General features: G+C 49.5%; 1 protein-coding gene across 1 annotated transcript in view; it reads right to left on the bottom strand.

The window, feature by feature from the left end:
• Nucleotides 1-23,586, bottom strand: part of SRRM4 (serine/arginine repetitive matrix 4) — a 123,536-nt gene extending 99,950 nt beyond the window's left edge. The window contains exon 1 of the mRNA XM_067550290.1: nucleotides 23,396-23,586. Coding sequence (XP_067406391.1) covers nucleotides 23,396-23,526 — 131 coding nt within the window. The 5' untranslated portion in view covers nucleotides 23,527-23,586. The remainder of the gene's footprint in view (nucleotides 1-23,395) is intronic.
• Nucleotides 23,587-23,857: the final 271 nt, after the last annotated feature.

The following is a 23,857-nucleotide window of genomic DNA, read 5'->3' on the forward strand; positions in this document are numbered from 1 at the left end:
CACCACTGAAGCCACGTCACACCCAGGGGAAGTCAAGGCCCAGTGCAGCTTTAATGCTCCGGCCAACCTGTGCGTGAGGACAAAGCCAAACTGACTTGGGAGAAAACTGGGGCTCTAGTGTTGGCAGGGAGCTAGGCTAGAACGTGTTCCAGCAGCGTGTGGGCCTGTCTGTGTTGTCCAGCCAAACTGTTCGAAGCCCATCTGGCCACACAGGCAGCTCAGCTGTCACATCACAGCCCTGTCTGCCATTGCTAACGCTGGGTCAGCTCCACGCTGTGTTTGCAACACTGCGGAACCGCAGGTAGATGGGGAACTGGATGCTGTAGGCATTTTTCTGTTCACATTGATTACATTTGCTCTGAGGCGGGCTGCATGAAATGGTAACAACCTGGTTGCACCATAGCTCCCAATGTGCTAACACCATGGGAGAAGAATCTGTGTTAGCAACAGCGGGAATTTTCTAGACAGGACAGTAGCTCATCCAACACACCCTGTTAGTACCTCATCTGCATGCATCCACTCCCCAAATAAACATCCCTCAGCTCTAAATCTTCTATTGTCTAACTGCACCATCGCTTTTAATCCCCTTCCATTACTACACTTCCATTATTACACCCACCCTGCACCTTTGCCGGCGCTGAGCGAGTGTTCGTGGAGTGTTTGTTTGCAGCAATCAATTGAATTTTTAAATTAATTCGCTTTGGCCACGGCCAGCCACACACACACACACACACACACACACACACACACACACACACACACACACACACACACACACACACACACACACACACACACACACACACACACACACACACACACACACACACACCGGCTTTTTGCCCTCATCTACATGATTGAATTCTACCAGAATGAACATTTGCAGGACCCAAACGTCCAAGCTGCCCCACGATTATTTGCGCAAACCGAGTTTTAAATTCACACGTGCATTTATTCATCCAGAAGTCACTTGCACACAGCCAATTAGAGAAGAGCCATCCCCAGCCAAACACACAGCTCAGGCACCATCCCAGAGAACTGTTTATGCAATCTAAAAAAAATAATTACATTAAAATGAGAGTTATTTTGATCATCAAGTAAACGCACAGAAATTGCGCTCTGTTCATGGACAAAGGGTAAAATTTTCAAAGGCGTCTCTGGCTTAAGGAGCACAAATCCCACGGAAAGGCAAGGGGACGTGCACTCAAAGGCACTTCTGAAAACCTCACCCTAAATCCCTTAGCTCCTTTGTGTAAGTTATCCTTTGTGCTTGAAATATTCCCTTACGTGGCCGATCCTCGCCCCAGAGCAGGCTCCCACGGGATTTCAGTCCAGCCAGCGTTGGCTGTTCTCTTTCGGGGTAGCCCTCAGGTACCCCAGCAATTCTGCTGCTGTTGAAATATTGGCCCAGTGGAGGCTGGTGACTTTCCGAAGTCCTCCCCCCCCCAGGTGAATAGACCTAGCGCTGACCCACCCTGACGAGATCCGTGCCAGGCGCTGCTCTCCTGCCTAGCAGCCTACGACAGCAAGGGGCCTGGAGGACAGGGATTCAGGCTGAATCTGCTCCAGAGAGGCTGAGCTTGTGCCCAAGGGGCAGTGATGGGAGAAAAGCAGTTTTATTACTCCAAGCACATGCCACACAGGGCACCTGATTAGAGGAGCCAGCAGAGAGGCAGACGGACACGGGGGGGAGGGGAGGCAGAGAAATCCAAAAGGGGCAGCAGAACCGGGAGGGGAGAGAGATGGCTCCTTGCGACCCCTCCCCCTGCCTCATCCTGCCCTCTGCTCCTGCTTTCTGGTGGATACTTAATCCTCTCCCCGACCCCTCTGTGCCCCCCTCTCACTGCGTCTCCCTCCAGGGCTGCCCCTGTTGTTCTTGTGGGCTGGTAATTACAATTCCACTCCCCCCCCAGCCACTGTACAGCTGGAGCTGGGGGTAGGGAGCAAACAAAAGCTTTGCTATTAATTGCATCTATAAGGAGGGGTTTTTTATGCCTCCCTTCCCCCCTCCCCCCTTCTTTTGGCTGAGGCCACAGACTCATTAAAGATTCAGCTCATTGGAAGCAGGAGGAGGCTGGGAAGAACCAGATGGCAGCCAGGCGGATGGTGGAGCAAGCCCTGCCTCCTCTCCCGGAGCAGATGCCTGGGGAACAAGACAGAGGAGGGATTAAAGGGAGCTCTGTAGCAATTAGCATCAAAGGCCAAGGAAGCATCCATTGGCAGGCCAAACACAGGCAGCTGAACTGCCAGAGCAGGTAGCAGCGCTCGCAGCTCCGCCCAGGACCTAGTTTGGCCCGGCTGTGCATTGGAGTGATTGTTCTCAGCAAGGTTAGGCTCTCGCAGCGCCATCTGCTCCAGGGTTTCTCTCTCTCTCTCACACACACACACACACACACACACACACACACACACACACACACACACACACACACCCCCAGCCGTGTGTGTAACTTGGCTGGGGCAAGGACAGCATGAAGGAAAGCAGGATGGGAAACCTCCGTGCTCGGATTTTCCAGAGAGCCTGGGTTCTGCTAACCCACTGTCATTCCTCTCACCACCGGTATCCGGACTTGAACGGTGTCATTGAGGGGTGTGTGTGACATCAGTGGCTAGCTCCTAGATGCATCCAGACTGTGGGCAACAGAGGAGACCTTTTTGGCTGGGACAGGACACTCTTGAAAGCGGTTGGGTTCATAACCCAAGGATGGGTCTACGCTGCATGTGAAGGCCTGATTGTAGCAGGGAAATGCCTATCTGTGCCGGCTTTAATCTCGCTCGCATGGGTAACAACAGTGATGTAGGCTTGGCACCGTGGGCAAACAACCAGCATTCAAGCCCCCGAGGCAGCCTGGCTACATACTGTGGTTGCTAGCCTCTGCTGCCACCTCTACACTCCGATCATGATTCGGGGCCTACCCATGTTGCACTCACACCTTGCCGTGCCGTGTAGATGCACCCTCAGGCTTTGGGTGCAGACACCAGTTGTGGCTAGGACTGAAGATGGGCTGGAGATGGGTCTGAATGTAGCTCATGGGACCAAACTCATCCCTGGTGTAAAACAGCATTTGCGGTTCTAGACTGGGGAGGAATTGGCTTCTCGTTCTTCCAAATTTGAGGATATTTTTAGTTCCATATTTGCAAAGCCCCACGTGTCTCTAGGGAGCATGTGGGAGACCAAGAAGGTTGGATTCCACCAGGGCTGAGGTGAGGCCCACACACCCATCACACTTCCCCCTGTAGCAGGCACAGGCCCTAAGCCACGGCACCCAAGTTGCATTTACACTAGAAACAGAGCCATGTCTGAGTGCTGGTGGCAAACAGCTCCCCACCAGCCACGGCGGAGGCTAATTTAGCTGCTGGCGTAGGAATGACCAGTCCATGCTCAACATCCAAGACAGGAAGTGGGCCTGGGCCCCTCTCATCCTGATACATCGCTGCCAGGAAGCTAAACCTTTTCATGAATGCTTGGGGCACACAATGCTTCCCCTGGTACCATTTACACGCCTTGGTTCACACCGATATCTGCACTGAAGCAGTTTGATGAGTTCCCCTGTCACCTGCGTCGCCCAGGGACAGGTGGGTGCTACTGGTTGGATCATGCCAACCCAGGCTCATAGGCCCTGGGGTGGTTGTGTAGATGGCATTCCAAGTAAGGGGAAATCTCAGTGGCTATACAGGGCCAGGAAAGGTCTGTGTTGCAAGGAGTCATGGAGGCAGCAGAGAGGCTGGGGTGGGGGAAGAACCAAGTTTTCATCTTACCCTTAAACTCCATTCAGATTTTTACTACCTAGAGGAGGATAGCATGCTCTCCTAAGCTCTTCTTCATATACCAGCATTGGCTCTACTCACACACTGGGGTTTCAGGAAGCAGGAGGCTGCTAATTTATCCGTATTCATCCCTTCCTCCTCCCCCACCCCCATGCCAAGTTGGTTTGCAACAGAACTAGCAAGTCTGTCCCCCGAGTGCAGAGCAGCAGCTCCTGAGCCGGAGCTGATGTACATTCCAGAGATTTCAAACGATTGCACACCAAGCAGATCAAACCTTTTAATCTGTCCCTGACAACGAGAAGCAATCAAATCCACCCCCACCCCTGCGCATACTATCTGCCAGAGGATTAAGGGTTAAAATGCCAATTCCCCAGAGGTAGCCTGGTGTGACCCACTTAAAAGGCCATCTGCCACCATGGCCACGGGCTCAGAGAGGAAGAGGGAGGCTGAGGGGATGGGGTCCTTTGTCCATTTCCAGGGCCTGCTGGTAATGGCTCATGGGGCTGCATCAAGATTGCGGTGTTTCTCGGTTAGTGGGCGGTGTTTCACTGTCTTTGCCAGTGAGCCAAGAACGCAGCCAAGGGACTTGCACAGAACGTCCACCAGGTGGGTGCAGCTAGAATCCACTCTGATCCTACTCTCAGGGGCTGCGCCCAGAGTTTAGTCCTGGTGGACACAAGCCCGGCAGCGGTTCGCCTCCATATTGTAAGGGACTGAGCCAGGTGGCAAGGAGGTCCTTGCTTTCCTGCCAGGCTTGCTCTAGAGTTGGTCACTTTCCACTTGCAAAGTGCAAGTGAAACCCAGGGAGCGTTTCTGGAACCACCTGAGACGCATTCTGGTGCTGCAGCAGCAAGGACGGGCTTGTGATTAAAGATAGAGTGCAATCAGGAGACCCAAGTTCAGTTCCCAGCTCCCCCCCACTCTCTGCGGGACCTTGGGCAAGTTGCTTCATCTCTGGACTTCAGCATTTGTCTGCACAAACTGCTGGACTGGGGCAAGCTGGGTTGAGAGTCTCCCCCGCACTTGCTTGCTATGGGCCAGCTGTCCTTATGGACCTTGCTGCCACATATTAACCAGTGCTTCAACCTAGTCACATTTCAGAAAGGACTAGATCAAAGCAAACCGCTGAACTGTTCATGTGCATTGACAGCGTCCATACAAACAGACAATCCACAGCAACTAGTGTGGGGGAGATTCACGGCTCAGCTTGCCATGAGCTAAGTGTCCGTGGCGATAAGCCCCTCCGTTCCCCATCTGTGAAATGGGGATACTAATCCTGTCTGAACTGTTTAGATTGCAAGCTCTTGGGGACGAGATCTGCCCCACTACATGTACATGCAGCACTGAACACAATACAAGCCCAAGCTCCGCAGGAGCCTCGAGCTGCTGGAGTAGTGCAAACGACAATACAGATCACACTCCAGTACAAGGAGTGTGATTTTCCAGTGACATCCTTTCAGCAAGACCCACAGTGCAGACAACGATCCATATTTTTTCAATTCAACTCATGCTCAAATCCATCTCTCTGAGCATGACTTGGGGCCAGAGTTAGCACTGATGTAAACGGGGGAACTCCAGTCATCTCAGCCAGTTTCACCACTTGGCCTACGATCTGCTAATTAAGTGCCACAGTGAAAAATGCAAAAGGCAAAACAAAGGCAGGCAGGTTTCACGCGGCCAGGTGGCAGTGGGCAGTAGATGTGCAGAGCCCTTCACAGGGCGGGTTTTTTAAAATTGCTAATTACTTTTAGTTATACTTGCATGACTTGTAAGGGTAAATAAAGGTTAAACATGCCAACACGGGTGAGATAAACAAATGCAATAAGTCGCCCACGAAAGAGAAATCACAAAAATTCAACAACAGGAGGAGAGAATTGGACGATTGAGTTCAACTTGCACTGTCAAGGGATAATGGCATCGTGGGTTTAATGCACTATAGACACTTGGTTCAGATCTAGCTTAGCAAAGTGAAAATAACTTCATTGGTCTCAGCCTTGTCCCCAGTCGAGTTTAGACCTTGTTACTATTATATTACAGTAGTGCCTAGGGGCTGCAGCTGAGATCAGGCTCCCATTGTGCTAGGCACTGGACAAACATAAGTGTTCCAGCAAGCTTTATCCTTCAAACAGACCAGACAGCTAAAAGGTGGGAAGGGAAACTGAGGCACGGAGTAGTGACGGTAGTTGCCCACGGTGACAGCAGGTCAGTGACAGAGCTGGGAGGAGAACCCAGGTCTCATGGCTCCCTGCACAGCGCTCTGTCCAGTAAACCACACTGCCTCCGGTGATAAGTGCTCTGCAAGGAGCTAGGCAGAGGCTCAGTCACACCCCCCTAACGAGGGCAGTCCCTGTGGATGGGCAGACTTTGCTGGAGACCTTGGGCAGGTACAGAACAGCAGGTCAGTGCTTGTGGGGTCCCAGGTTTGGAATGGCAGAAGGGACGGTAGGATGCAGAGAGAACAGCATGAGGAAGCTGTACACTGTACAATGCCTGGCTCTAGCCCATGCTAAGTACCTTTCGTTTTCAAAGACTGACTGTGCCCAGGAATTAAAAGGTTCTTCCAGAGCAGTTCACCCACCTCTCCAAACACTGGACCCTGCCCTGCAGTGGAGCTACGTGCCAGGCCGAGCTACCCGGCAACACTCCAACCCCAGGAAGATGCCCCGAACATTATCACCATTACCAAAGAGCACAGGGATGAACAAATGGACAGTTGCTTTCTTGAAGGTTTGAAAGCCCTCGGAGAGCTGGGCTAAGAACGGCATTACGTTCACACCGGAAGGAGGCTGGTTTACGTGAGTCTGTTCCATCGGGATCATGATGATCATTGTTGCACCCTCCCACCGGCATTTCTCATGCTGAATGCTACATTACATGCATTCACATTCGATTCTTCATCATGGCTATGGTTCCTACCATGCAGCATACACTTGGCAGACAAGGCCCTGCTCTGGGAGAGGACTCTTGTGCTCCTGTTAGCCCTTCTCCATTGTTTGTTTCCATGTAGCCTTGTTACAGAATCACAGGCTTCTCATCCAGGGGTGCCCTGAGTTAGTCTCCTCCAGAGAAGACTTTTGGGTGATGCCAGGAGAAGAGGGGTAAAGAGGAAGAAAAGCCAAGGGACAGAACAAACAGGCCTGATGCACCATCGCTGCCCCTTGGTCCATCATTTACACTAGTGCAAAGCCAACGTAAAGCACTAGCATTCTCCATGCACTTTGTGACTCTACAAGGTTCAGGGCAGAGAATCCGTCCCAGCACCTGTATGTGAATTTCTGGAGCTGGAAGTATTTTATAGTCTGCCCTTCCTTGCATCTTCCCCTTTGAATCTGTGGCTGATTCATCGGATCAGTATGGGCCCCCAACTCGAGACACACTTGGTATGTGCTTCCGCTTCCCGAGGAAGCTGGAAGGCTGGGGCAGGGGAAGCGCTGCCATGTCGCTGATGGGAGAGATGTTCCTCTCCGTCAGTTCAGTTCCATTTCACTTGGGGAAGCAGAGCACTCCCAGTCCGCTCTTGTGCGGCTTGTGTAATGGACTAAACCAGACAGGGTTTATAAGTCATGTCCTTACCCCTGGCACTGCTAGCAAAGCTGATGAATACAGTAAGCCTCTCATAAGGACAATCTTAATGGGCCAAATTTATCTCCGGGGCAGCACCAAAGGAGTCAATGGAGTTCTAGCAGGGATGCATTTATCTCACGGTCTCCTAAGTGGCACTGACCACTCCCCACCTTCCTGTCACTCTCTCCTTACCACTGTCTTATTCTGGTCTTCCTCCCGTTTGCAGAAATCCAGGTTGCATACTGAACAGACCTTCACCGCCTTTTATTTAAAAATCTATTCGTGGGAAATTTACCAGCTGCAGTTTCTCAGTATAGTCTCAACTAAGAATTTCAGGTCTATTTAATAAGGCCAAGACCTGCTGCAAGGACTCTGCTGCTCTGGGGGAGCTGGGAAAACAGCCTCCCCCGCTCACTTGTGCCCAGCTACACACCCAGTGCTAGACCATTTTGCCGCCCCTACTGTCCTGGTGCTCTGGACCTTACACGTTCTGCCCAACCAGCCGGGCTGCCCCCGAATCAGCCTCTCCGTGGACGGTAATTATACAGCAACTGATTGCTATAAATGCATTTGCCAAGGGTTAGCACTCAATGGCTGCATTATTTGTTGTTCGATAGGGATGGCTAGAAGGCCTCAATCCAGCTCCCACTCAAACCAACGAGAGCAGGAACACAGATCTTAAGTGAGGCAGAGTTGCCAGCTCATCGCATTGGGCATTGTTCTTAAAGCCCAGCTCCTGGAGCCAAGTGATTACATGAAAATTTCAGCTTCAAATGTTTAGCCTCCCCATGGCTGCAGAGTAAAACTTGAACATGTGACCCAAGAGCCCAGAAACAAAAAGACAATGAAAAGACCCCAATTTAAAGAAAAAAATAAATCATAACTTAGCCAGACTCTTGATTTTTCCACTCTTGGGGTTGGCAGCTCAGCATGGGATGCTGCTGGTGCCATGAGAAATAATGGAGCAGGAATGGGTGAATTCTGAATCCCCTAGCCACCTTTGTCCTCACTTTAGCCACTATTAGTGTCTGTACTAGTTTAGATCCCATAAATACCGGTGTAATATCAATTGATCTAGTAATGCTTAGTTCCCTTCATATGTCTTCTATTGGGGTGCTGATGCTGTTAAATAAGTTCTGTCCCCATTTTATAGAGGAGGAAATGGAGGCAGAGACTTTAAAGGCCTCATCCTGCTATCCTTCGTGTGTGTAAGTAACTCCTGCTTGCCCCGGCTCCATATGACTTGCCCCACGTAGCTGCCGAAGGAGTCCGTGTTAGAGCTCAGGAGTTCCGGTCTCTCAGTACAACACACACACTGCCTGCCTGTCTTCCAAAGACCCTGCTGCTTATTTGGTATGCAAGAACTAGCCCTTTAAATGTGCTCCGTGGCTCAGCTGTTTCAACCTCTTCCATACCAGGACCCTAGGGTACAACAGAAAAGGGTTTCTTTGTGGCTAGCTGTAGGAAGGTCGCCCTGACAGAGTGAGCATGCCCTCCTGAAATGGATTCACAACACCCAGGTGGAGAGCCGGTGCATATTTAACATGCAAAATGAAAAGAGCTAATGTCATTGCTAATGAACTGACCGCAAAATGCATCGTAGCAGGTGCTCGGCACCTGTCACTCTAATAATTACTAACTGATCATTAACAATTCATACAGCAGCACCCTCATTATGCAGCGAAGCCACCTTATGGACATAAGAAGTGCAGATCAAGTCCTGAGAAGCTTATTGTCTAAAAGCCCAATCACCCGGTGAGTAAATCCATTGAAGAAGATGTAACATGTGACATGACAAATGATGCTGAACAAGAAGGGGGAGGGGACGTCAGCGGGAGCCACTGGCAGGTACACAGCACCTCAGTATTTGGCGGACTCTCCGCAGCGGTTTATGAACATGCTGAAGTAGTAACAGGGGATAAGGAGATTGTGGCAGTTGCACATTCAATATTTTCCCCTCAATATGCCAACCTTGAAAACCTGCAGTGGAAGTTCCACACACAAGGCGCACACGGCCTCAGGTGAGTCATTTCCCCTCTCAGTGTCTAGTTATGGGGCTGTCTTACTACACTTGTACAGCAGTGGCACAATGATACCCTGACCTCAGTTGGGGCTTCTAGGCATTACCGGTATTACCAACCCCACATGTTCAAAATCATCAGTCTCATGCTTTTTGGAGGGGCCCTATTAAAATGCAGTGTGTGTTAATTTCATTGGTCTTCTGGTGTCTTTCGTCAGGAGACACTGGCTTTGAATTTTCATGCTTTTCTCTGCAACCATGAAGACTAGACGCCCTTTTTTTTTTTTTTTTTTGGGCTTGAAAACCTCTAAAGCCAAGTTTCTCTAGCAAATCACCAGACTCCAGGAGCTGGAACTTTAAGTGCTGGATACCACAAGACTCATGATAAAATTGCAGGAGCTATTAACCTTGCTAACAGAACACAGCTGATTAATAATAGGACTGATCAGCTCTGAAAACAGAGCCAAGTTGAAAGAGAAAAGCCCTGTTAAGAGTTGCACTAAATGTACAGACACATGGAACTGCAGCAAGGCTGAGAAATACAAAAGGACTCTTCGGCTGTGATGCATAAAAAAAGTTCTTTTTTTGCCTAGAGAAACCCTATTTGAAAGGAAAGGAATGGATTTCAGCCTGGGTCATACTGTATGTAAGAGCTTATCTTTTTAACATATGGTAGAGGGTTAATTATTACAAGGAGAAGAGGTGAATAGAAGTTGCGTTTCTCCTCCTTTTCTAATCCCCTTTTCCCTCTCTCAATTTTCCCACCCCTCTTTTGTAAAAATCTCCTTTTAAAAAAAAAAAAAAAAAAGAGGGATCTTTAATTCATAAAGCTGGAAGCAACGCATAAAACCCTTGGCTAGGTCAATCTGGGAATTCCTTGCAGTGGTAGGGGAAAGGCAGGCCAAACAGTGACAGAGCAAGTCTCTATCCCTAGCAGGCAGCCCACAGTGCTATCTGAGCAGAGCACCAGAATCCCAGTGTTATTCTAGTCAGCTATGGCACAAGAGATAGTAAACGGGGGCGGAAAATGCTCAGTCAAGATGATCAGCTTTTAGAAGATTGAATCCTGGCATGCCTCAGCCTCCAAAAGCAGCCAGGGCATTTCATGGATTCTGGGGAAGCAGGGTTTAGGGTCTGGATCATCACACATGGCAGGTGCATCCCGAGGACAAACCAGTGAAAGGAATATGGCCTTGTGGTTACAGCAAAGGGCGTTAGTAGCAATGAAATTCATCCAGGTGGTGTTGGTGATGAATTACTTTCTCAGCTCCACTCAAGGGGCAATCCTGGAACGATAAGTGACTGGATAATGTCCTAATTGCCAGGCTTCCCCGTCTCTAGTGTCTCATTCCACAGAGAAAGCAGGAGGGAAGAAAAAGGTAATCCAGATCCCAAGGAATGGCAGGCTTCCAGCATTGAATCCAACACCTTTAAATCTCAGGGAGGGGGAGGAGTGAAGACCAGCAGAAGGCCTGTGAGCAACTGAAGCTGTAGTTTCAGGTCTAAATGTTGCATTGGCCTTGCTCAGGCCCTTTTCCCCAGGGTGAGTTTCACCTAGGTGCACATAAAAAGCTCCAGGTGCCACCCTGTTTTATCCACTAAGATGCTTTTGATCCAAGGGAAAATGGTGGCTTCCCCTTGCCACAATTGTGATCAGCAAGCAATGAGAGAATCGCCTTACCCCTGTTTTGCTTTTTTCCAGTGCAGTCCCTTGCTACTGAAACAGATCCTGTTGGAACATAAGGTTAGGTGAGCATGACCACCCAGCTGATTAGTGGAGCAGAAAGTGCTGCAGGTGGCAAAGTCCCAGGCTACTTGTAGGTGGTGCTTGTTTTACATATCACACATGAAGAGCAGTAATAAAAGGGCATTCCCTGATCGATAAACAGTTCATAAAACTCTTTTCAATATCCCTGCCTCAGAAGAAACTGATTTCGTGACTGATCCATAACGCAGGCAGGTTAATACCCAATTAGTTCACTGGGCCATTTAACATTTCATGGATATTAGATAACCTATCAATAAGATAAGCAAAGCCAGACAAGCCTTGCTTAAAAAGTTAAACATGATAAAAAATAGGGATGGGAAAGCAGGGGGTGAATCCATCTCAGCCTTAGCAACCAATAGCTGGCTCCAAGTGGCACAGAAAATGAGAATTTTCATACGTGTCGCAGCTTTTAATGCAAGGGGTGACAGTAATGTGATGCCGTTAGCCAGGGACACCCAAGAGGGGTCTCCATTTGCCATTGTTCATTAAAGAAAATAAAACAATTACAAGCAGGAGAGCGTGACACATGAATAATCCAGCTGTAATTGCAAACCTTAAATAAACTTTCTTTCATCTCAGTGCAAAGAGAAAAAAAAAAGCTTAACTTTTTATCCAGGAAATTAACGCAATGCTGCTGAGTGCCACTGAATTAGTGCTTGAGGGCAGGCACTGTGTAATTTATGTGGCTGCAATAATCACTGTCTATTTACTGATGGTTGCTGTTCGGCTGGCTGCATCCTACCTGGAAGGGAACAGATGTTGGGAAGTTCTTTGAGCATTTCATTAGGTAGGATGAGGCAAAGAAGAGAACACTCAGCTTTGGACAGCTCCAGCCTGCTGCCCATTGATCATCCAGACTGCAGTTTGCCATGTGGTAATGTTGGCTCTTCTGGATTATCATTTATCTGTATTGCCCTAGTACCTAGGAACTCCAGCTGAGATTGGGGGCCCCACTACACTAGGCACTGTAGAATCAGAGCAGTTGAAGCAGAATTAGAAGAATTGAACAAAGTCCTGGCTTGCTGACGCCCGATCTATGCACACTGCTGTTTACTTCAATGGGAGATGCAGCTGTGCACCCACAGACAACATGTGGCCCGTAGCTGAAGTACCGGGAAACAGATCTTACTGTTGCACTAACCCTCTCAAAACTGGCTTTGGAGTCATGTGTTTATTGCGCCTTGCTGATTCCAGATCAAAGTTGCTCAGTTTATAGGTGAAAGACTTATCTCACAGCCTCCTACTGAGCCTGGAATCAAGCTTTGGTCTTGCCACCTGCCAGCAAACCAGGCCTTCAGATACACCCAGGCAACCCAACTGCCTCCAGCTTCCACTCTCTGCAACACCTGTGCTAGCCCACTTGGTTGAGTCGGTGCAACAAAAGGCTTGATTTGACCATTTGTCTGGCAGGAATTTCATGGCTGCAGTTGTGTGAACAGGCAGAAGCACAGCTCAACTCTGAACCCCATTACATGGGGAGAAAACCCATGTTTTGATGTGTAAACTCTGCAGACTGTCCATGGAATCAGTGACACCCCCTTCCATACCGGATGAGGCAATCTAGCCCCTTCCACATACAACTCTCAGCGGAATATTTCCTCACCCTGGTTGGCTTTTGTGTTTAAACTGAATCATTCCTGGGGATAGAAAAATGGGTTCAGATAGCAGGAAATGAAGATTCAGGAACGGAGACCTGTGAAGTGGTCCAAGCCACGTGCGCACCCTTTGTTCCAAGGGATGAGTCATCCTCCTGGAATCCAAGGAATTCCAGGGAAGTGTCTCCTGGCAAAAACCTGGGGACTAGTGAGTTCATAGACTTGTAAGGCCAGAAGGCACCATTCTATCATCTAGTCTGACCTGCTGTGTGACACAGCGCTTAGTGACTTGAGTTGTTTCTCTTAGCAGAGTCACTGACCTGGCAGTGGTGGCTCCTGTTGCAGAGACTTAACCCCTTCTGCCCCGGAGTTCGGTATTGGGCAATAATTATTTAGACTTTAGGCTTTATTCACCTTGCCCAAAGAAACGTGCACAGGTGAAAAGGCTGTTTCTCCCAAAGACTTATACCGACAAGAGCAGTAAAAACAGTAAAGCAGTGTCCAGAAACCTCTCCTATCTGAGCGAGTCGTCGTTCCGCCACAAAGCAACTCCGTACCGAACAGCTCATCCCTGGATCACAAGGAGAGCCTTCTGCAGGTCCAGGGATTCCCATTTGGGGCTGAGGATCTCCCTTCACACCAAGGAAATCTCCTCTTGGTGCAGGAATTCTGGAGGGGAGAGGGTGTCCCCGGAGCAGTGTAGCCAGAAAGGGAAAGACCAGGAACATTTCAGCTGGAGCCCAGTCACAGGACCATGGATAGGTCCTCATGGAGCAGAGAGTGGAACCCCTCTCTTCCTCCACAAGGGTGGGCATGCTGGGCACCTTCTTCCTCCTCAGGAGTGGGAGGCTCTAGGGAAAACTCCCAAGTACCAGCACTGAGTTTGTGTCCCTCTCCTGGTCTCATAGGCTGGGCATTCCTTCAGCCCCGCCTTCCCTAGCCATGGGGCCGCCTCTGCAGCGCAGCTGAGGTTGCCCTGTTTAGTATTTATTTTCTCATGAGAGAATTTCTCTCCCCCAGCTTTATTCCTGGATTTGCAGTCTGCTGATGGGGGGCCAGAGGGGGAGAGACCAAGGAAAAGGAGCGATGCTCAAGGCCCTTTCTGAGCCGAGGACATCCCAGTGGGTTTGCAGTTTAAGCGAGGAGCTTTTCCATCCCACTTATCCCATCTATTGAGCAAATCACGGGGACCACAGTTACAATCCAGTGGTTCCTAACCTCGTCTGGGAATAGAGTTCCCTTCACAGCAGCAGGGGGGATCTGGGGCAGATGAATGAGGTAGCACATTGCCTTGCATTTTAACAGTCAGCGTACCACAAAGGCTGGTAAACCTCAGACCCACCTGACCTTGGGGGGGGGGGGGGAGGCGGTCCTCTAAGGGTATGTCTCCACGGCTGTCAGAGGTGTACACGTACCAGCTAGCTCTGATCTAGCTAACACACTTACCAATAGCGGCACAGCCTGGCTACTGGAGAACATCCCCAGGATACTAGGTGAGGTTGTTCAGTCAGTGCTACCACCGCTCCACTACTGCGGTCACCTGAGCCAGCAAGATCAAAGCTAGCTCAAGATACGTCTACACGTGCTGCAGTCACCTCTGACTGCAGCGTTGATGTATGCCAAGATTTCCGAAGCAGGCCCACGTTTGAGCTTCGCTTGGAGTTCCCTTGTAATGCAAGTCTCAGCACCACATAGCTCTGCAGGTTTCAGGAGAGGTTAATTGGAAAAGTCCCTTTTCCTGATTGTCTTATTTGTTCCTTAATGCTACAAAGGGATCAATAATCCAATTACTTAGGAAAGCACTTCTCCCCACATCCTAGAACCACTCCCAGCAGGGCTGGCTCCAGGCTGCTTAACAACTGAAGTGCAAGTGACCCCCACAGATGGTCAGGCTATTCCATTTAACTCCACATAGGTCTCTAAACTCAGCCCACAGCAGGTACCAGAAGTGCAGGGGCAGTGAGGGGGGATGTGAGATGGGGTTAATGTCTTCTGCTCCAGGATGGCACATGGGTTTTACTAGAGAAAATGCTCCAAAACCCCTATAGCTTGAGTGGATTCCAGACTCAAAGGGCTTGATCTTGGGGCCCAGCAAAGCTGTGCCCGGTGCAGGACAAACTTGGCATCATGCCACCCTCATGGCCAATATAGGGGCTCTTATACCACATACTTTCCTTGCTGCCAGAGTGGAGGCAAAAGGGGCACAGTTACGGAGAGGGCATGGGTCAGGACTGAATGACAAATTCCCTATCATGGCAACTCTCAAGGGCTTGACATTTGTTTTAATTCTATGTGTGAGACAGACAGACAGCGATTATAACCTGGTGGCTAGGGCACAGGCCTGGCATATGGGGTCCCCAAGCCAAGTCCCTGCTCCGCCTGGCTCAGAAGAGTTTGCCTGACTCAATCAACTGGGATGACAAAACAGGAACTTGACCCTGGGTCTTCCAGGGTATATCTACACAGTGCCCAACAGCAAGTCTCCCAGGCCAGGCTGACCGATCTGGGCTTGTTATAGCACTCTAAAAATAGAGGCTCAGACAGCACTCGAGTTGCGGCTCGCACTCTGAAGCCTGGGGTGTGCTCAGAGCCTGAGCTGCAATTTCAATGAGTTGTCTATGCAGCTGTTTTTACTCCGAGTCCAGCAAGGCCAAATCTGTGGACCTGGGCCGGGAGGTTCACTGCTGCAGGCGGTGTAGACGTGCTCCCATGTTTCCAGCCATGGCTGGCTAGCTCTCCGGCTCTTGACGAAGCTCTTGCAGAAGCCATTACAGCGCCTCGAAACGCTTTGGCTCAGTTGAAGCGGCGTATTTCATTGCACCGGACGTGTGTGGAGCACGGACTCTAGTCAGGCCCCGCCTTCGCCACGCTGACTGGGGGCTAGATTTTTTGCCTTTTGTGGCTGTTATAACCTGGTTTACGTGGGAGGCACTCTCAGGTTGCTCTAGCCATGCAAGGTGGAGGAACAGCACAGAGCAGCAACATTATAGGCCACATCCTTTGCTCCGTTCCATTGGTGTGACACTGGCTGGGAGAACAGGATTTCTCCCAATTAATTCAGCAGTTAGACAAGAGTTTCTGATAAGCTCTATGCTAGAGAGGACACAGTTGTATCTACCACGGAAAAAGCCTAAGAAACCAAAGATGGGTTTAAGTTCTGTAAAACGTACAGATGAGCAGCTGTCAAGCGTGTGACTAAACAGAAATCCAGACAGCTCAACTTCATTTTTAATTTGGCTAGCTGGTCTCTGATACTCTCCTCTCTGCTCATGGCCCAGTTGCTGCCGTCTCTCCTAGATAAGGCTGAAAGATGCTCCCTTCAGTGTGGCCATGGGGCTAATCCAATGTGCGTTTTATCAAAAACACAGGAAACATTTGGAACTCATGAACATAACTTCATTATTTCGATCACGGTAGCACTTTGTGGCCCCAACTGAGACGGAGCCACGCTGGAGCTGTGTGTTGTACTGACAGTGAGAGACAGCCCCTGCCCTGAAGAGTTTACCATCTCAATAGATAAGACAAAGGGTGGGGGAAGGTATGTTTTCTCCATTTCACAGGTGGGAAACTGAGGCAGAGAGAGATTAAGGTGACCCTGGCCCAAGGTCACAGAGAGTCTGGGACAGAGCAAGGAACTGAGTCATGGTCTCCTGTGTCCTAGTCCAGCACTTTAACCACAAGACCATCCTTCCTGGGTGAGAGTGAGGGCAAAATGCATCACCCGCAGGAACAGAACCAGAGCCCCAGCTAGAGAAGCAGAGGGTGTTTTTTTTTGGATGGAGTAGCTGAAATTTGTTACTGGGAACAATACAAACCTAACACCTGTACAGAGTGTTTCAGTGCAGATGGACAGACCACAGGGAGTATCACATTGCCTGTGCAGGGTATTGCTCTTCTGCAACATATGCTGTGGGAAGACAAAGGGAGCAGGATTTGGCTTTTATATGGGGGCCTTGAAACCTCTCAGCAAGAATGCTTCTAAGCAGAGTACCGGTTCAGAGACCCTGTTCCATGGAGTTAGCAGCAGAACTTGCTTGTAAGAAAGTGTGCAAAGCATGAAAAGTGGTCTGATGAACTCCACTTTTGCTATTACATTAAAAGCCTTCTACACCTAAGCACAGATGGTTCCCTCCCTCCCACTGGAGTGTTGATTGTTTTGTAAAATGAAAGAACACTTGCATTTGCTAACTTCTAATGAAGCCTGAAAATTATCACATCCTGAGTTTCTCTGCATAGCCATCAAGCTGGAAATAAAGCTTTGGCAAATCAAGCAACCAGGAAACGTTTTTAGTCCACGGTATCTGAATATTTGTTTTGAATAGTCCCTTATCAATATGAATTACTTAATCACCATTTTGGGAGCCTGGTATTGTTCCTGTTACTTGGGCTCGCTTTGTTTCTCTGACATCTTAATTCTGCGTTTTATTTCATCTTCAATTGTGACATATTTAAAAAGCAAGGATCTTTCAGTGAAATTCGAGAGAGAGTGTAGTGTTTATACACAGCTCTGGTAGCTATGTGCAAGTAATATAGCCCAGTGCTTAAGAGGGGAAAAAAAATTGTGGTCTCTCTCATGCATGAAGACAGAAGATACTCTGAATGCTTTCTGTGGAAACTAGATTTGCTGTTCTTATTTGGAAGTCTAAGCAGTGTCTTTTTCAATTTCCTAATCTGATTGATCACAATCAGAGAGATTGTAAATTTCACGCTTGTCCATAACAAAACATGCTCCTGCAGCTGGTCCTCTGACACCGCCAGTTGAAAGTCTGCATTAATGTAGATATACATCACAGGCGGCAAAAACAGGACAGTCTGGGGAGGCAGTTCAGAGTAGCAGCAGACCGGCTAACATCCTGACTTGGGGGGAGGCGCTCTCCCTCCCCAGAGCTTCCCTGAAGCTGAAGGGCTGAGAGAAATGCAGATTTGGTGAAGTGCAAACAGCCCTAATATTAGAAAGCACAACACCCTGCTCACAAATCAAATTGTCACTGCACTTAGCTTGAACTGTTTTGTTTTCTGGGAGAGTTTGTTACCCATTAGAAAACGTGGGCCAAATTCTGTGATCGGTTAAACTGGAGTAAAGCGAGAGCAATTCTGGAAGCCAATGGGATGACATCCCTGCAATTGTGTTTTAGACCAATAGAACTTTACAGGGAGGTGAATCCACTGAAATCAGCAAAGCTGGAGGAAACAGCTGCAAATCAAGGCCAATGGATTCACACTGGTGTGGCTGTGAGCAGAATCTGCACCAGGAGAAATATTGCTACAGACTGTTGAATTCCAGTAGCTCATATTTCACAGCATCAGGAGCGATGTCAGACGTTGTAAACTGGCATAGCTCCTTTGACTTCAATAATATATGCTGATTTCCACCAGATGAAGATCTAGCCCCACAGATATAAACACACAAGTGTTCTAGGGTCCAATCCTAGGAGTTGCCATGTGCCCTCAGCCCCTTGATTGTGGTGGGAACTGGGGGTGCCTGACATCTTGCAAGATCAGGCCTCCTTCCTGCCCCATAGTGTTAGCATCAGAAAGTAGTCTTGTCCCAGCGCCTCCCTCTAACTCCCCAGCATGGTCCATATTTAGCCAAAGCTCAAACTGGATTGCCATTAGCTTTGGTCTGTGTGTGACAGAAGGGACTGTTGATTTTCTGTCCCTGCTAATATCCCATTATGGTGGTGAAGTAAAAAGGCAACACTAATTACTCCCTTCAAGTGGTAACAGTGTTCTTTGCACTCGTGGGTCAGGGGCCCCCCAGCCTACAACATGCTGGGGAGGTGGGGCAGAGGAAGTCAAGCGATCAGCCTGCACGCTAATTTGATTAAAAATTTCAAGTGGTACATGCGGCCATGAATAGCAATGTGTAAAGCTTGGGCAGAAGCAATTACCTTCTGGTCCTGAAATGGTGCCTCGACATGTAGTATTACATGGTGCTCTGATTATTTCTGACAATTCTGACACCAGAGAGGAAGCACCATCTAGTGCCTGAAGCAAAGGGCTGGGGATTAGGAGAACCGAGTGCGCTTCCCTGTCTCTGCCACTGACTCATTGTGTGACCTTGGAAGAGTCACTTTACCTTGGAGCCTCAGTTTCCCCACCTGTAAATTGGGGGCCATTAAAAAAAATAATCCCACTCAGAGGTGCTGCAAGGTTAATTTTGGTTTCTAATTCCAGCTGTCACTGATGTGCTCTGACACCTAGGACAAGGCATTGCAGCTGTCTGCCTCAATTTCCCCTTCTGGAAAATGGGGGCTAATATGCTTCAAGGATTCATCACTTAACATTTTCAGATATTTGGATGCAAAGCATTCTAGAAGTGCCCACCATTATGGTCTCCTTAGTGATAACATGAACCTGTCCAAAAATCAAGAAGAAAATTGCAACAGTCTTAAATTAATTTTTAAGGGGAAAAAGAAGAAAGCCGTTCTGACAGAACTGCATCAGTTCCTTCCCAGCACAAAATGCACCTTCTTTCCAAGAGCAGGGCCATCCATTAGAGCCCTTGTGATGGCCTACGGGCTGTCAGACGTGCCCTGCTGAATATGTGCAGCACAAACATTGCTCTGAATTACTAACAGATATTTGGTATCAAGTCAAAATCTTTGATTCAACCAAATGGGTAGAAAGCCACTCTCATGTTCCATCTACGGAAGAGCTGTGACTCACTTTTTAGAGATTCTGCCTGATGCTTCTAAACTTATTTTTCTTTCCTTACAAGTGACAGAGAGGCTAGAAGGTCAGGGCCTTCAACGCAAGGACCAGAAAGCCACTGGATGCGTTTTACCAGTGTGAGCCTTTGTAATTAACTGATGGATTACAAGATGGTAGCTATGGGTTTGAAATTGAGGAAGGAAATAGGTATATGAATGCTTGTTTTGTCAGCATCCGATAGCTGGAATAAACCCCTGGGGCCTCCTTACATCAGTGTGCAAGCATCTGAACGAGGAATAAACACTTGAAATAAACCTTTCTGGACTGATCAGGCCTGATTTTCGAGAGGTGCTGAGCTCCCCGAACGCCACTTGAAGACAATGGGAACTGCCAGAAATCAGGCCTAGCGTACATTGAAAATCTATTACTATGTTATTAGATTGACAGATTTTTTTGCCTGTCAGCATTGTTGAATAGGTAGAATCCATGCAAAGCTTTTGGGTTTATCTGCTGTGCCCCAGAAACCGAGAGGTGTCCTGGAGAGCAAACTCATTTGTGAGTAGGGGGTGCAGTCCTCATGGCAACTAATCAGTAACTGAACTGTGCAGCTGGCAGCCCCCCTCCCACACAGGACTACCCAGCATTGTTCAAACCCTAATAGATCCTAGGTATCCTGGGAGCCCTGGTGGGAGGGGAAGGGTCAGGGTGGAAAGGGTTCCACTTCCTGCACATGGGCTTTCCAGAATCCCTTGCACCCTCCTTTCAGGGCTATTTGCCTGAAAGGAGGTGGGGGGAGGGTAATGGTAATGTCTCTCCCCCACCCCCACATGGCAGGCGCTGAAAGGAGAATGAAGAGGGGAAAGCACAAGGGTGCTGGTGTGCGCTGCCCAGGAACCTGCAGGAAGAATGCTGGCTGTCGGCACTAGAATTCCTTCGGGGGACTGACTGCTGGGTGCATCTCTGTGCCCTTTTAATGTGCCCGAAGGCACCTGTCGTAGCAGCCAGTAGTGCGCAAGGCCAGGCATGCAAATCCCATCACTAGCTTTGGCTTTCAGCATAAATTCTGGAAACAGGGCAGCAGCTGGCACACAAGGCTGGAATCTGGATCTGATTCTCTGCAGCCCTCATCATCATCTGCACCTGTGCAAAACGCTACCCTTCTGACTGGGTAGCCGCTCGCCCCCGCTTGGTATAGGTGTGTATGGCTACAAAAGGCACAGGGCAGCGGGGAATCAGGCCCCATCGTCTTCTGCATGGGTTCTATTTGGAAGATATAAAGTAACAGATTCTTTGTGAATGCAATGAAAAAGACACAGCTTTTTATAGGCGCCCAGCTGCAATAATGCTGCATTGCCACTTACCACATGAAAAGGTCTATATTTAGACTACCATTTCATCTGAATCCACCTAGTCACAGTGAGCCAGTTAGTTGCTATGAATGAAAGAAGCAGATCTAAACCCAAATTGGAATCTTCCTAGGTCCTCTCCTTAGTTTATAAGAAAGAACATTCATCTGCACGTTACTGACTTGGTAACAGGTTCAGTGACAGATGTGTTAAGTAGGCACCCATTCTAGAAAGGGATAAGTTATAGATTCTAGAGCAACATTATTGATGGGTTCCAGGTTCCAGAGTTAGAATACAACCAGTGGTGTGGGACCAGTGAGAATTCTGTAGGTGCTAAGAGGACGTTCCACAGGTTCTAAAGGTGTGCTGGTTCCAGAGTGATGTTGCCATAGCTGGTTCAGAAGCACAATTATTTGTGCTTCTGAACAGACGACTGGCTTCTCAGAGTACCAAAAAGATTTTAAATAGCAAGAATATTAAACTCCTTTTAAAATATCTAGGGCCAAGTCTTTAGCAGATGTAAACCAACACATCTCTAACATCAATGGAGCCGCAATGATTCATATCAAATGAGGACCTGACTTCTAGACTGTAAAGGTAGGATGAGATTAAAAAAGGAAAGTCTTATCTAGGCTGAAAGTTTTAAAAACACTTATAGGACAGACTGCACAGCTGTTGGCACAACAATACAGGGAAAGATTCTGGTGTAAACTCTGTGCTGTAAATTTCCAGGATAATATACAATCCAATAATTTTCTTCTGTTGAGAACTGCAAGCAACTCACAATATTTCTCAGTCATCAAAGGATGAAATTAATGGCAGCAGCCGAAGAAAATGAGAAACCCTGACCTTAAGACACTATACTATACTCCTAGTTCAAAGCAAAGAAATATTTTCACTTTTCATGGCTCAATGCTATTTTATTCAGTCCTTTTATCCTGCTGCTCCTGCATTTTTATTGTGATTGATTTTTATGAGAAATCCTCAGAGGAATTACAGATAGACACCTACATAATTATTTGTTTAAAGACAATATCAGTTCACAAGCGCAGAAGACTAGAATAGATAAACAGCCATCATCTCCCGGTTTCAACCTTCATATGCACCTCAACCCTCCCAAACAATAGAGGAAAGACACAGAAGTCAAGTAAAATATTGGTCTCTCTGCAGGCTGTTAGACATCTGTAGGCCAGTACGTTCTATAATTACTAAATAAAACACAACATAATCAGATTTCATTACCCAGAGCAACACTTTCTCAGATGTCCTCTAAGGAATCCAAGGCAGATAGTAACGTCCTGAAGCATTGCAGGCAGCACAACCTGCCCCCTTAAGTCCCAGCTATAGGCTGGAGCAAGGCTTGACAATGCCACCTTCGCAGATATTTCCGGGAAGTGCATGCATCTGCCTGTTCTTGTTACTAGTCATCCTGAAAACAAAACCTGCCGCAAACCACTGAATTACTGACAACATGCAAACAGGAAACTAACCCTAGACACCACTCCCTGCAAAGCAGTTCACTTAACTCCAATTTTGAGTTTAAAATATACTGAAGTGTCCCTATACATTGTGTTATCAGGGAACAGGCTTGGATTTTCAGAACTTGGAGGTTTTTTTTCTCCCCCCCCCCCCCCAACAAATGATCCATGCAAACATACTCCAGCATTCACCAGGACCACTGCTTCGAGTATTCGCTGTTCGTACTGGGTTACGGGTCAGCTAAGTCACATGGTGTTATCAAAGCTCAATGATTGGACGACTCCCAAAAGCACAGGGTGCAGGCGGCTCTAATACCCACAGGAATACATATTGGCAGGAATATTGTGACGCGCTCGCCGTGTGTGCACAAGTGTGCTTGTTTGCATGCACTCGGCGGGACTAGGAAGCATCCCCAGCCCGCCAAGAGCTCGCGGCTCGAAGGTTTTCTTGCAGCACGCGGCCAGCGCGGTCTCCCCGTGCAATATCCTCGTTAAACACCGATGGTCCCTGGCGATCTTAGGAGCTCGGAGCAGGAGCAGGAGCTGACCTGAGCTGTGTCCGTAAGGACTCGCCGGGGCCGTGATGAAATCGCAGGGCGCGTTACTGGAATCGCTTTGCTCAGGGTTAAGTTTGAAACGATCAAACTTCGACAGTGTCAGCTCGAAGCACCTTCTAAATCCTCCCCACCCGCCTTTCTTCCTCCAGTCCGGGCTCTTGGTCTTATTTCTCCCCATCCCTTTCACTCAGACCCTGCCACCGCCGCCAAGGGAGGCGGCCTGAGTCTGACCCTGCCCTGCCCTGCCCTGCACACCCGATCGCCAGCCTGGCCAACTCCTCTCGGGCGGGCGGTGACCCAGACTCAGACCTCAGCAGCGACCCCGTGGCATCAAACCCTCCGGCGCAGGGCAGCAGCCGGAGAGGCTCGACCAGTAGCAGCCGTGCATGGAAACTCACCGGCCCGGCTCAGAGAGTTGATGCCAGCTAGGAGACCCGAGCGTGCGGCGCTCCCCAGCTGCTCGCCCTCCACCGCCACCTGCGAGCCCTGCCGGCTGCCAAGGCAGCGGGAGGGAAAGTTCCCCCGGGAGGTGACCCCCGGCCCAGCCGCCCTCCCGATCCCCCCGCTCAACCCACGCCCCAGCGCGGCGGAGCCTCTCCCCGCCGGCCCGCCCGAGGAGCGCCCGGCGGCTGCCCGGAGCCTCACCTCGGCAGCGGCTTGCGGGCGGTGATGCTGGCTACGATGACGCTCTCGGGTCTCGGCGTGGCCACGGCTTTGAAGGTGCCTCTCCAGAACTTCTCGAAGAGCTGCTTCTCGCCCTGCTGCACGCTGGCCATGCCCGGGGCTCGGCTCGGCCCGCCCCGCCCCGGGGAGCTCTCCGCGGTGCTGAACGCCCCGCCGCCAGGGAAGGGGCTCAGCCGCTCGGCGCGCCGGCCTCCCCCCCGGCAAAGCAGAGCCCGCCCCCCGGCCCGGCCCGGCCCTGCCCCCCCGGCCCAGCCCCGTGCTCCCGGCCTCCGGGCGGCGTGGACCCAGCGGCGCGGCCGATCCGAGCGTCTGCTGCGCGCCTGGGCTTGGCTCCGGTTTTGTCTCGCTCCCGCCGTGACGTGGGAAGGGGCTGGTCGTCACCCCCCCGCCCCTCGGGCTCCTGCCGGCGTCTGCCGAACAAAA

The sequence above is a fragment of the Emydura macquarii genome, unplaced genomic scaffold (genome assembly GCF_026122565.2).
Source record: "Emydura macquarii macquarii isolate MOO-44397 ecotype Brisbane River unplaced genomic scaffold, CSIRO-AGI_Emac_v2 contig_1254, whole genome shotgun sequence".
NCBI classification, from domain to species: domain Eukaryota; kingdom Metazoa; phylum Chordata; order Testudines; family Chelidae; genus Emydura; species Emydura macquarii.